General features: G+C 37.8%; 1 protein-coding gene across 1 annotated transcript; it reads left to right on the top strand.

The window, feature by feature from the left end:
* Positions 1-6793: 6793 nt before the first annotated feature.
* LOC133653126 (CD59 glycoprotein-like) lies at positions 6794-12921 on the top strand. The gene is made up of 5 exons (XM_062052146.1): positions 6794-7079; positions 7339-7409; positions 7570-7671; positions 10822-10895; positions 12486-12921. The coding sequence occupies exons 2-5, from the start codon at positions 7346-7348 to the stop codon at positions 12606-12608; spliced, it is 363 nt and encodes a 120-aa protein (XP_061908130.1). The 5' UTR covers positions 6794-7079; positions 7339-7345; the 3' UTR covers positions 12609-12921.
* Positions 12922-14068: the final 1147 nt, after the last annotated feature.

Raw genomic sequence — 14068 nt, 5'->3', positions numbered from 1 at the left:
GGACAGGGATGCGCAAAGGGCCGGATGCGGCCCGCGGGCCGTAGAATGCCCAGGTCTGTACTGAATGGTACTTGGTGGACCATATACTTGACTTGTTTTAAAAACATATTTGTTCAGTCCAATTTCTCCTTACCCTGATCAAAAAAGTAAGTGAACAATTAGTAAATCCATAAATAATAAATACAAAAGTTCACAATAAAGGATTAAATAAATTGTATTTCAAGATGAATCAGATTATCTCAATTTCAGTGGTGAAATGTTTATCAGGATTCTTCTTCTTTGTACTTTGTAAACACTTTGACTTTGAATACTTTCTTAAACTCGATAATATTAGTACATTGTTTGACTTTTTTGCTTAATTTGTTCAATTATTCTACATACTGATATGCTAAAGGTTTCAAGTGTTGTACGTGCATACAAATGTTTTAAGTTACATTTCTCCTTTGAGGGGAACTTCACTTTTTTGGGAATTTTGCCTATCGTTCACATCATTATGAAAGACATGACGACGAATGGATTTTTTAAAATGCTTTCTAAATATTAAATAACTGTAAATAAAAGTCTGCTTACAGCGGAGCCAATGGTAGCTCCTCTATTTTGCCCATAAAATCCGATAAATAACCATTTAAAAACCGCCAACAATACGGTGAGGTCTTGGGTTTACATTTATAAACTATTTTGATTATTTCCTCTACTGTGAGGAACATAGAGTTGGGAATTCTGTCTACGGTGTCATTCAAGTCCTTACCTGATCCAGGACCTCGAATCCTTTCCCGATTTGGTCCAATATTTACAAAGTAGTTAAAAATGCTTTCAACTACTTGTTCTTATTGTAATTTTTCACTTTTACTTATGAGAAATATTGAGGGTAATCCTTCTTAGCATAACTTTTAATGATGCTATTTAGAATGCCACATTTATCTCATGTTTTTTTTGTTCTTGTCTAATAATTGACTGTTATATTCTTTCCCACGTGTTCGTACGATGATAGTTAGCTTATTCTTGTACATTTTGTACTTACTTTCTGCCTCTGTCGATCTTTGTGTTATAAATGCTATTTTTATTGTATTCTTTGTTGCAACCATTTTTCAGTCCCTTTGTCATCCATGGTTAATTATTTTGCTTCTGACTAAGTTGTTTTCATGGACAATGTTTATAATAAAGCATCATGGAAGTATATAAAAACAAAAACAAACATATGCATAATCTACATCATGTTTACTGTATACATTGTCCCAATGTTGTTCTCTCAGATCATTCTTAAAAACGTTCATACTTTTGCTGTGCGTAGTCTTCAAAGTGTTGTCATCCATGTTCTTCTTCTTGTAGTTTCTGTCATAGATTATGAAAACTGGTAGATGATGACTGATGTCGTAGTATTATCAAAATCATTAGTAAAAATTCGGTCTGTCAAAATTAATGAGTGAACTCATGTGATTATCCATCCATCCATTTTCTACCGCTTGTCCCTTTCGGGGTCGTAGGACTCATGTGATTAATCATTAATCAAAAACTGACCAATATGCCAGTTTGTAGTCATCTGAAAGCGTGTCTTAATAAAATTAAACAATGGATGTCCAGCAACTTTTTGCATCTCAACGCTAAGAGAACGGAAATGTTGATACTCTGTCCTGCTAGGCACCTGCACTTAGTTAAGGGTACCACCTTAAAATTCGACAATAAAACAATTGTACAAAGCGACTCTGTGAAAAATCTCGGCATAATTTTCGACCCAACTCTTTCGTTTGGGCTGCACATTAAGAGTGTTACGGAAACAGCCTTCTTTCATCTCCGTAATATCGCTAAAATTCGTTCCATTTTGTCCACTACCGACGCTGAGATCATTATTTATGTGTTCGTTACGTCTTGTCTCGATTACTGTAATATATTATTCTAGGGTCTCCCTATGCATTAAACGATTACAGTTGGTACAAAATGCGGCTGCTAGACTTTTGACAAGAACAAGAAAGTTTGATCATATTATGCCTATACTGGCTCACCTGCACTGACTTCCTGTGCACTTAAGATGCAACTTTACATATAAAATACTAAACAGTCTAGCTCCCTCCTATCTTGCTGATTGCATTGTAACATATGTCACGGCCAGAAATCGCCGTTGTAAGAACTCCTTCTTATTCGTGATTTCCACAGCCCAAAAAAAGTCTGTGGGCTTTAAAGCGTTTTCTATTCAGGCTCCAGTACAATGCCCTACCGTTAACAGTTAGAGATGCTACCTTAGTGGAAGCATTTAAGTTCCATCTTAAAACTCATTTACATACTCTGGCCTTTAAATAAACCTCTTTTTAGACAAGTTGACCTGCTGCTTCTCTTTTCTGCAATGCCTCCCTCTCCTGCATGGAGAGGTTATCAGGTGACCACAGATCAGTTTCCACAGAGGACCGGGGGTGGACCACTCCTCTGTGCATCAGTTGGTGACGTCTCTGTGCTGCTGACTTGTCTACATGCAAGCCCCGCTATGTACATTATTAACCGTATCCACTTGTACCGTACCCACTTAACATCCATTGCGCACAGATTTTTTATGATCAATTTTGGACTTATCTTAACGTCAATAAAATTAGGGGGAAAATTACAGCGGTTTTAAATCACGGAAAACACAGAATCTGCCCTTTTATAAGTTATCAATGATCTGCTTTTAGCTGACTAAAAACATTTTTATCTAGTGACCGCTTTTGATTTAATCACCGGCTGAGTGTCCCTAGTCAGGGTGACTGCCCTAACACTGTCTGCCACACTTTACGCAAAGGACACATTCTATGTTCCACACATTCATCATTAGTAACATTCCCAGCAAGGAACCAATTCTTCTTCTTGGAGACTTTAATGCCAGAGTGAGCAGATTATAACATGTTGCCCTCATGTCTTGGTCAGTTCAGAGTGGGTAAGATGAACGAGATTGGATCACGACTACTGGAACTGTACACCTTTCATGGCCTCTGGGTCAAAAAACTCATTCCTGTAGGCCAATCTGCATCACAAGTTGTCCTGGGGCCACGTAACCTCAAAGCACTGCAACCAACTGGATTTGAACCTAGTCCTTCATGCTGCCATCAGGAAAACGCTCTTCACACACACTCTTACAAAACTGCAGACTGCGATGCCTTGTGTGCTGCAAGATCAGGCTGCAACCAAATAAATTCCATTGCACAAAGACAAAGGCAAATTATTTAATTGAAGTCAGCAAGCACACTTCATGAATCGGTTTACTGAGATATTTAAGAACGATTTTGGCATCTTGCATCCTGTTTACTCTGAATCAAAGAAGTGGGACGATCGGTGCAACACTAGATGCTGCACTGCTTTGGCTTTGGTAGAAGTCCTCGAAACTTCACAACATGTTTGACGCCAAATCAACCGTGATGACCCTGTCATAGAAACTAAATAAGCTGAGTACAAATAGACAACAAGTGAGAGGAACCTACAGATCCTCATTATTGTCAGGAGCAAAGCTGAGCAGACTGCACTGCGCTGACCAAACCAATACTTTACAGAGTTCAGCGACAAATGGGAAACATCAGGGCACTATATGATGGCATCAAGAAGGCACTAGAAGAGGGGTGGGCAAACTTTTTGGCTCAAGGACCACATTGGCTTTTACAATTTGAAAACATGCTGCATTTCAAAGCATATCATATCTGTTGGAACGAAGAGTAGACTTCCCAAACATGAGCTTTCATGTGTTATGTGAGCAAGTTTTAATGTCGTAAATGTGATGTTTTATGTATTTGTTTACTGTTTTTAATGTAACCTTGCTGCTGCCCTCTTGGCCAGGTCTCCCTTGGAAAAGAGATCTTTGATCTCAATGGGATTTTACCTGGTTAAATAAAGGCTAATAAATAAATAAATACATTTACATCTATTTTCAACAATATCATATCAGAACCTCAAAGAAACACACAAATGGTATTACATGGGTTAACACTTACATTCTGTTTCAGTGAGAGCAGTGTTGTTGATTACCATTTCTTTGCCACTGCGTCCAAGTCTAGTATTAGTTTTGTTGTGGCAATTCTCAAAACAGATCTTTGCCTAATTTTTTTCTAATATTTGGCAAGCTAGAACCTACTCAAGTAAAACAGCTGTCCTCAAATATTCTACCGGAAAAGTTATCACAGATAATGGCCACCAGTTGGAAAGATGGGTGAAATACTTCTCTGAGCTCTATTCCAGAGAGAAAATCAAGTCTCCCTCATCCCTTCATACTGCTAAGGGTCTGCTGCCCATGGAAGAGCTTGTTGCGTCTGGGTGATGGTGCCTGCTGTTTGTTGGCATGGGCTCTCTACAGCTCGGTCCACTTGCCGATCTCTTTAAATGCTTTGTTGTGCCTCCAACTGTAGCTTCCAGATGTGTGCCAAGATGTGTTTCAGGGTGCAGAGACGAGCTCCACACTGACTACTGCCCTTCTCTGGGCTTCTGCATAACCCATCCATCCATTTGCTACCGCTTTACCCGTCTCGGTGATGAATGCAGCTGGGAGCCTACACCCTGGACAAGTCGCCACCTCAACACAGGGCCAACACAGATAGACAACATTCACACTCACATTCACACACGAGGGCCAATTTAGTGTTGCAAATCAACTTATCCCCAGGTGCATGCCTTTGGATGTGGGAGGAACCCGGGGTACCCGGAGAAAAGTGTTTCTTCCTTAGGTGTGATATCAGATTAGATATAGATAATTACTATCATAATTGATATTAGATCATTTCACACCACGGACATACTAGCTAGCAAGTTTGTTTGTCTGTGGAGCAAGGCGCAGTTTGATGAGGTCATCACTTGCTGGCTGAAATCCGACAAATACTCACTTCGATAACATTATCAGCAGAAAAAAACATAAGATCAATATAAGACGGATCAGTATAAGATAGATCACTATCAATACAGCCTACCTAATTTTTATGCTAATATTAGCCGATAATATAAGTCATCCCTAATTTATACTTTGAATGATCCTTGTTGAAGTAGGTGAGTAATAAGCCCGATAAAAAAGTACAGAAATGCTGTTTATTTTAGTGATCGGAGTTCTGCTCAAGATGGATAAGCTTTGTTTGAAGCAACAACATTATTTACAATCGATTCACAATTATTTATATGCTTCTCAAACTTGACATTATTATTATTGTTACCTTTTGAAGTCTTTCAGCTCATCTTTCTAGAGTGGACGATCCAAACATTGGAGCAGCAAGAAGCTTTGTGCCTCTGAAGCGTCTTTGTTTGCGTTGGCGCTGCTGACCGTCGTCTCTGCTCACACTGGACTTTTGTCTTCTTCTTCTATGCTTTCTTTGTCGCTTGGCACCGAGACACACTCACACCTTTCTTCTCCCCACATCTCTCAGCTTGTCATCATCCTATCAGTGATCAGGACGGCGTGGTGCCACTCTCATCCTGACCCCTGATTCATGTTCTCGACAACATGGCGGCCTGTCGGACATCAGCATACCCGCAGGTGCATGTTGCGCCTTTTGCTAATTGTAGCATCCAAATAGAAGCATGCTAATAAAAGCATACTAAAATAAACTTAGGGGGACATTATTTTCTTCTTTACCTTCCTCTACTGTCATGACCTTCCAAGAGAGTTACGTTTTGCTCGGCTATGCTTCTCATGCACTTCCAAGTTTTTGTTTTGTTTTGTTTATTCATTTATTTCAGGCAATTACATAAAAAAAGTACAAGGTTGACAACACGTCATAATATAAATGTACATAATGCAAAAAGTAATGTACAGTATGTAAGCATGATGATCCAGTTTTGCCTGAAAGTGAGTGGGAAGAGGATAATTTATTTAATCCCACCCCCAGTTCTCAGTTCAGTGATTATTCCATTGAGCTTCATTGTTACTGTTACTTTGTTACCTGTGGAATTACCAAAGGTAACAATAATTATTACACTGTAACAATAATTTGTATCAACAATGTAGGAAGAATGAATATACCAACAATGGTAATAGACAACGTAGCGATAATGGTAAGCAAACATTGAGCACATGTTAACACTTTGAGACAGAGTACAACAGCAGGTCAAATTAAAGACCCTCATCTCTATATTTGAACCAGACCCGATGTTTGTATAATAGTTTAAATTGATTAATAGTTTGGCATAATTCCGGTTTGTTCCATAGTTTTACTCCGCATACAGACACACAAAAACGTTTATGCGTGGTTTAAGCTCTCAGCAATGAGAAATTTCCAAAGCCCCTCAAGTTATGAGCCTGCACTCCACTTGTAAAAAACGTTGTAGATTAGGCGGCGATAATTTGTTAAATGCTTTATATAAGATTATTGATGTATTATATTTAACAAGATCATCAAATTTGAGCAACTTTGGTTGCATAAACAGATTATGATTATGTTCTAAAAAACCAACGTTGTGAATGATCCGCACTGCTCTTTTCTGTAATATGATCAGAGGATGAATTGTGTTGTGGTAAGTATTCCCCCATACTTCAACACAGTATGTAAGGTATGGGAGTACCAAGGTGCAGTATAGAGTACGGAGTGCATTTTCATTGAGGTATAGATTTGCTTTGTTTATAATTGAGAGGCTTTTGGATATATTTTTTTTAATGTGACATGAGGTTTCCATGATAGTTTACTATCAATTATTACTCCCAAAAAGTTGCACAACCTATTTGTATTTGCCTTGTTTGAGAAATAAAAGAGATTGATCTTACCTGCACACTGCTTCCTGCTCGTCCTACCGCATCCTGGAGAACACAACCATCGCAGACATGCAACCAGAACTTAACTAATCTGGTTATAATGGGTTCCATTTGAGTTTTATTTGGTTCTTATGTGTTATTTTTTGGTTGTATTGGGTTCTTATTTGGTTCTCTAATGAGTTTTTATTTGTCTTTTATTTGTTCTTGTTAGATTCTAATGGGTTCTTTTTTTGTTTTTATTTGGTTCTAATAGTGTCTTATGTGTTATTTTTAATAGGTTTTTGAGGGTTCTAGTAGGCTCCTCCCAGTGGGTGTGGTCTAACAGTGTAATTGTTCCATCAGTTTCATCTCCTGTCAGTTAGTGAGCACTGTGGCATCTGTCAAGTTCTACAGTTTGGTAAGTACTACAACGGAGCGCACACACACACACACACACACACACACACACACACACACACACACACACACACACACACACACACACACACACACACACACACACACACACACACACACACACACACACACACACACACACACACACACACACACACACACACACACACATGCACTCGCACACACACAAGACAGACCAGTACACACAGTACGAAGTGGTATTGAGAGAGTTTAAGTAGTACATACATGTGTGATTTCAGAGTGACGATGGTGAACATGAAGTTCTCTGTTAGCGTCTTTCTGATGATTTGCTTCTCTCTGATGGGACTTGGTATGTTTCAGCCTGGTTCTTCTTTAGATCATAATATTGCTATATTACTACTTATTATTGTACTTATTGATGTACTGTATAATGAATGACAAGTGAGTATTGTAAAAATGTTTTTGCAGAAAGAAGTTACCGATAAATATAACATGAAATGTTGTTTCAGGATCAGCAATTCGCTGTTACAGTTGTAAAGATTACACAGCGAGTTGTTCCAAACAACGAGACTGTAGCTATGACGACGCCTGTCTGACGCTCACAGAAAGAGGTTATTACTGCATTTTTATGGAATAACTTCTAACAATGTAACTTTGATGTTGGCCCCCGTACTACATCTCTAACTAACTTGCTCAATCTGCTTTTATACTTTGTCATAGCATCCTGCGCATGTGTACTTGCTATGGTAGTACCGTTACTACAATGTAAGTTACAGTCAATGCTAGTATACTGCTAATACCACACAACAAACATGGTAGTGCTGTGTCTACAACTTTAACAAGGTGTTTGCACTAATTGCCACATTTCCATACTATTTCCATTGTATTTTTGTACAGTACCAATTCATAACTTATTTGGAACCCTAGTCTTATAAATATTTGCGATTGGAGTACAGTTTTACATGTATTAAGATTAACAGCCATTTAGATGTACTATAGCAGTGGTCCCCAACCACCGGGCCGCGGCCCGGTACCGGTCCGTGAACCGATTGGTACCGGGCCGCGGCCGCACAAGAAATAAATTTTAAAAAATAAATTAAATTAAATTTAAAAAAAATATATATATATATTAAATCAACATAAAAAACACAATATATACATTATACATCAATATGAATCAATACAGTCTGCAGGGATGCAGTCCGTAAGCACACATGATTGTATTTCTTTATGACAAAAAAAAAAAAAAAAAAAAAAAGTTTTTTTTTTTACTACACCTCCCCCCCGGTCCGTGGGACACATTTTCAAGCATTGACCGGTCCGCAAGTACAAAAAGGTTGGGGACCACTGTACTATAGTATAAGCAACTGTTCATGCCTGCAGTGCACTAATGTATCTTTACTATTCATTGTGGTACCTCTACTATACCACACCTTACCATTCATGTATGAGTTTTTAACACGTACTACAAGCAATACACATACCTGGCTTTCCATGTGCAAGTTTGAACTTAAAATTGCTTTTAAGTAAAGTAACACGTTTGAATGTTAGACAAGGGTGTTCTGTCCTCAGGTGACCAGGACCATGTACATGTTGGCGACTTCATTAATATGGTTCTAAAAAAGATCCCGAATAACGAGCGCTAAATAGTGTGTGCAAACTAAAGAATGGCAGGTACTATTAGTAGTGTTTGAATAAACAGCATTACATAGTAACGCCATTAGTAATGCCATTATTACTTCTTCTAGTTACGAGTGGTCTAATTAATTACTTTTATGTAGGTTACAACGCTGTTACCAATACGTTTGATGTAACGTGGCACACTACTTTTGATGCGGACAAGACAGCTTTACTAGTACAAGCAACAGTCACCGCAGACACACAATCCACTACTACGGGTGAATAATGAACATTCAATGAAGTGACAATCATCAACAACAATAATCCTATAGTACACTATGTGTGAACAAGGAGAGACACAGGCATTGATGTACGTTTAATCACTTATCAGTAAAAAGAACATTCCACAGGTGTAGTCAAAAACTTTATTCCAGTCTTCTACCAATGCTGAGCTAAAACAGCCAATGAGCTCACCCTCGCTGATGTCATACTTCACTTGGCAACAGGAACCGCCTTTTAAAGGCACGCACTAACGCACTCTTCTCTCATGAAACATGTCAACTGCATACAGCAGATACAGTATGTAAAAGTAAAAAAAAAAGTAAAGCATCAATTACTTTGCCAGTAATTAGTTGCATCTATTACATAATACTTACGTTTGTAATTTAATCATGACTAACTGTAAATAGTTACTTTTTCAAACTGACTCTTAGTGAACATGTTGTGGGTGATACACTAAGACGCATTATGGATGCACAAGTGGTGCGGACTGCCCCAATAAATGAGTTGTTTACGTGTATAACCATCTGTCAAACATTTTCCTCCATACTCAAGGCATCATGCTCCAAACCGTGGTGTTTTGTTATGTTGTGGAACATGCAGCAGAAAATATGCACTTTTTCTGGGCAATATAAAAGCCCCTCCAGTGCTATCTAGACAACAGAATCAAATCAAATCAAATCAAATCAAATCAACTTTATTTATAAAGCACATTTAAAATTTACCACAGGGGTAGCCAAAGTGCTGTACAATGGGCAGGTTAAAAGATAATAGGAGTACAGAGCAAACACAACACAACACAAACAGAACACGATAAAAAGTAAATAAATAAAATAAATAAAACATAAAAACAGGTTCACAGCAGGTGTATTATGGGGCGCCATTGCAGGATGGATATCACTCAGTGTTAAAAGCCATGGAATAAAAGTATGTTTTTAAGAGAGATTTAAAAACAGGAAGAGAGGAGGCTTGTCTAACACTCAGAGGTAGGTCGTTCCAGAGCTTGGGAGCAGCAGCGGCGAAAGCTCTGTCACCTCTAAGCTTCAGCCTTGTGTCAGGGACCGTCAGTAGCAGCTGATCGGCTGATCTTAGGGATCGGGTGGGGCAGTAAGCAACATTTTAGCCCGCCGAACGTGCGCTCTACAATGTTTCTCGTTTAAATGTAAGCAAAAATCATAGCAACGTTCTGCCTGAGTGGAAGGGTTGAGCACAGTTATCATAAGGTAGGGTGATTTGTGTCATTTAGTAGAATTCAACACCTGGGATGTAACGCCAGAAAAACTACTGCGAGAGACGCCGGCAATAACCGCGATAGTGCGCCGGAAGGATCCAGACGCGAGAAAATTAAATGTTACAAGATGTTTTTTCATTTTGTAGACACAATATATTGATTTGTATCTGCTCACTCCAAATCAGCCCATCATTCAGCAGTCCAAAAATGTTGTTTCTGAATAGACAATATATCTCCACTATTTTGTAATCTGACAATTGCTTCGCTTAGTTGTGGTCATTCTCACCATATTTGTGCGTAACTGTGCCAGTTTGCACGTACAGTGCAAAGTTGCTAAATATAGATGCATAAACGTTTGATAACTCACATTGCGTGCACTAAATGATTACATTTGCATCTCTTCCTCTATTGTGGGTGGTATGATAATGTGCGTATACTTTATTTTCTGCATATGCATAAAGGAAAAGACGCTAAAATGGATAGCGCACATTATTTTGCTTATTTAACAGATGCAATCCTGCATGCAGGTGCTTAGTAGATCAGCTTTGCACTATTTTGCATGTGTTTTGATACACGCAAACCTTTAGTAAATTAGACCTTGCAGTAAGTGTACTTCCTGTGTGTGTTGCAGGAGGGATGACGTTCCGCCAGTGCCTCAAGTATTCAGACTGCGAGCACAGTCGACTTGGACAGATGTTCCCACAGGTAACTCAAAGTATTGATCATTGATTGGTGGGATGTATCATCATGATTTGGTACCTCAGTTTTATGTTCAATGTTTGGTTCATTTTGGGTACAGCAAGAAACAAAACACAAAGCAAAACATTCCTTAGCTTTTGTGTAAGTATCTTTAAAGGTTCTAAAATTATTTCGGATCTCAGTGGGGTACTACAGTAATTTTATCTGAATAAAACACCACATAAATATCAATGTTGTGTACAAATCTGCATTCAGCAATCTCTTCCTCGACCACGCCTACTGTGTTGTGACTGGTCAGGGCTCGAGGGTTGGCTCCAGCTCAGAGTTGCCAATGCAACACCCCCTCAAGCGATAACCGCTTAATAGTTAATAGTAATAACTAGCAAACAGTAAAGAAAAAATGCTGTACTTTTTGCATGAAACATCTGTATGTGAAGTAGTGAGAGCAGAGGAGCAATGATTTTAAAGTAGGTTTTTACCCAGAAAACAAAACATTTCTAATCGCTGTTTGTTATTGATACACAATTTGTACATCCAAAATACACTCTATGGCATTCTCAAGTAAAAAACACAAACGGTACTGATTGATTAAAATTTGTATACAAAGACTTCATGAAGTTTTGACATGACAAATGACAAGATCTTGTGACAATGTTGTGAAGTGCTCATATCAGACCATTCACAAGATGTAGGGATAAATTAAAAACAAGCTGACCATATAATACTTGCTTATCATGGAGAACGAGAGTGTTACATTTGAAACATACAAAAAAAAAGACCTATTAATATTTTTACTATATATTTATTTAACAAGTACATTACAGCAACTTCAACTACAAATATGTTACTCCAAGTATTGCAAATACAGAAAAGTGGTACATTTAAAACATAAATATGAAAATATACAGTACAGGCCAAACGTTTGGACACACCTTCTCATTCAATGTGTTTTCTTTATTTTCATGACTATTTGCATTGTAGATTGTCACTGAAGACATCAAAACTATGACACCTGTGAAGTGAAAACTCTTTCAGGTGACTACCTCTTGAAGATCATTGAGAGAATGCCAAGAGTGTGCAAAACAGTAATCAGAGCAAAGGGTGGCTATTTCAAAGAAACTAGACTATAAAACACGTTTTCAGTTATTTCACTTGTTTTTGTTAAGTACATAACTCCACATGTGTTCATTTGTAGTTTTGATGCCTTCAGTGACAATCTACAATGTAAATAGTCATGAAAATAAAGAACATACATTGACTTGGAAGGTGTGTCCAAACTTTTGGCCTGTACTGTATAATTTTAAATTGAATATACATACGTGTGAAGAAGACTTACTACTATTTTTCAAACAATCCATAACTACGTATTTCAGGGGCAAGAACAAGTGTTCCCAAACAGGACATTTTAATCACCGAAGAGGGTTTTCAAGCTATCGCTTCTCCTATCACTAGCGATGTTAGCCAAAGACCACATTTGTTTATAGTGTGTAGATGTATGACACCATGAACACTTCCTGTGTACAATGAGGGAGAATGTCCATCTTTGATTAGGAATACATTTAGTGTTGAACCTAATGATTGAATATATCTTTCCAGGTGTCCAGTTTTACTTTCAAGTGCTGCAACTCTGACTTGTGTAACTCCGCCCACTCCGCCGCAGCCACGTCTCTGGTTGGTGTGGTGGCTTCTGTGGTCGTCACGTGGTGGGTGACTCGCTGATGTTGACGACCGGTTCGGATTCTGTGGCATGAACATTGCTCATATAGCGCTGATTCTTGGTTGACAGCTGTCATTATTTCTTCTTTCTTCAAAACTCACTGATCTTTAATGTTATTTGATATAAAGCTGCTTGATTATTCAACGCTGACAAAAAGAGAAGAAGAAAGACGGTTGATTAATCGATTACTATCCCAGGTTGATGTCACTCATACAGTATGACATTTCAAATATTGTAATTTTCTCAGTAACTGTTATTACTTTTTGTAACTTTAAACTAAATAAATGGTGAATATGTAAATATGTCTATTCAGATCCTTTTTTGTTAAAACACTAATTGTAGGGTTTTATGCAGAGTCTAATAAAGTATATCAAAGGACATCTAAATGTTGTCACACATTCCCTCCAAAAAGTATGCTTTTTAAAAAATTTTTGCTGAAAGAGTATACATGAGGAATTTAATCGACACTATTGGATATGCTTTGGTGTGAATTTTGAGTAAATTTAGCTCCACAGTCACTTTTATAATCAAAAAACCAGGCCCCACCCTCACCAAAAGTATCATAATGTATCATTTGAAAATGTGCACCGTTTGAATATGTATCTTTAAGACGAACATCAACACTATTTTTTCTCCAGACTTGGTCGAAAAATAACTTCATACAAATGGTATAGATTCACCCGGTCACAACATTACGTACACCTGCACAATTGTCGATCATTACAGTGTTTGAAAAAAAAAGAAGCTGCTTTTAGCACCATTTATGTCACTGCATGTCACACATCGGTGTTATTGTGCACATGCCAAGATTAGAATAAAATAATACTTTATCCCATCTTCTTTTGTGTTTCCTCAAACTCAGTTGACCTCATACAGAGCTCTTCCCTGTTTGGCCGATAGCTTGACTTAATGTCCAAATAAGTAAGTCTACCTCGCTGTGATGTCACAACAAAGCCAGACTGCAAAACCCTGTGAACGCTTACACCAAAATGCATTAACCTTATGATCTTTCGTATTGTTTAACATGGGTATCCAACATTCCAACAATATTTAAGTTATTAAGTTATTATCGACTGTATGAAGTTATTATTAGGTCAGAAAAGACATTAAAAGCCCTAGATTGATAGTATGTACAATGGAATCTCATTCTTTATATGTAATCTGTTCCAAAAGGTCAGTCAAAAAGGTTAAAAAAAGCAAAGCAATATCCCCGCATAATGTAAATCTAATTAATCCATTCCAGACACCCAAAATATGAACACAAAACACTTTTTATAGAGAAAATGATAGTTTTTAATGCATAAAACAATGTAAAATACATATAAATAATGAATGAATTGTAGAAATAAACATTTAACATCACTTTTACGTTCATTTACCTGCTCAGTGGCCTTGTGGTTAGAGTGTTCGCCCTGAGATTGGTAGGTCGTGAGCAATGTTCCCTCTAATTTTTCATGTGTGT

Source organism: Entelurus aequoreus, linkage group LG07, assembly GCF_033978785.1.
Source record: "Entelurus aequoreus isolate RoL-2023_Sb linkage group LG07, RoL_Eaeq_v1.1, whole genome shotgun sequence".
Lineage (NCBI taxonomy): Eukaryota > Metazoa > Chordata > Actinopteri > Syngnathiformes > Syngnathidae > Entelurus > Entelurus aequoreus.
Note: the sequence above shows the minus strand (reverse complement) of the source record. Positions and strands in the feature narration are given on the sequence as shown.

Excerpts from the sequence above, each read along its gene's own strand:
- LOC133653126 (XM_062052146.1), top strand. The coding sequence starts at position 7,346 with ATGGTGAACATGAAGTTCTCTGTTAGCGTCTTTCTGATGATTTGCTTC. Across the intron at positions 7,410-7,569 it reads CTTCTCTCTGATGGGACTTG|GATCAGCAATTCGCTGTTAC; the intron begins GTATGTTTCAGC and ends ATGTTGTTTCAG. Across the intron at positions 7,672-10,821 it reads TCTGACGCTCACAGAAAGAG|GAGGGATGACGTTCCGCCAG; the intron begins GTTATTACTGCA and ends TGTGTGTTGCAG.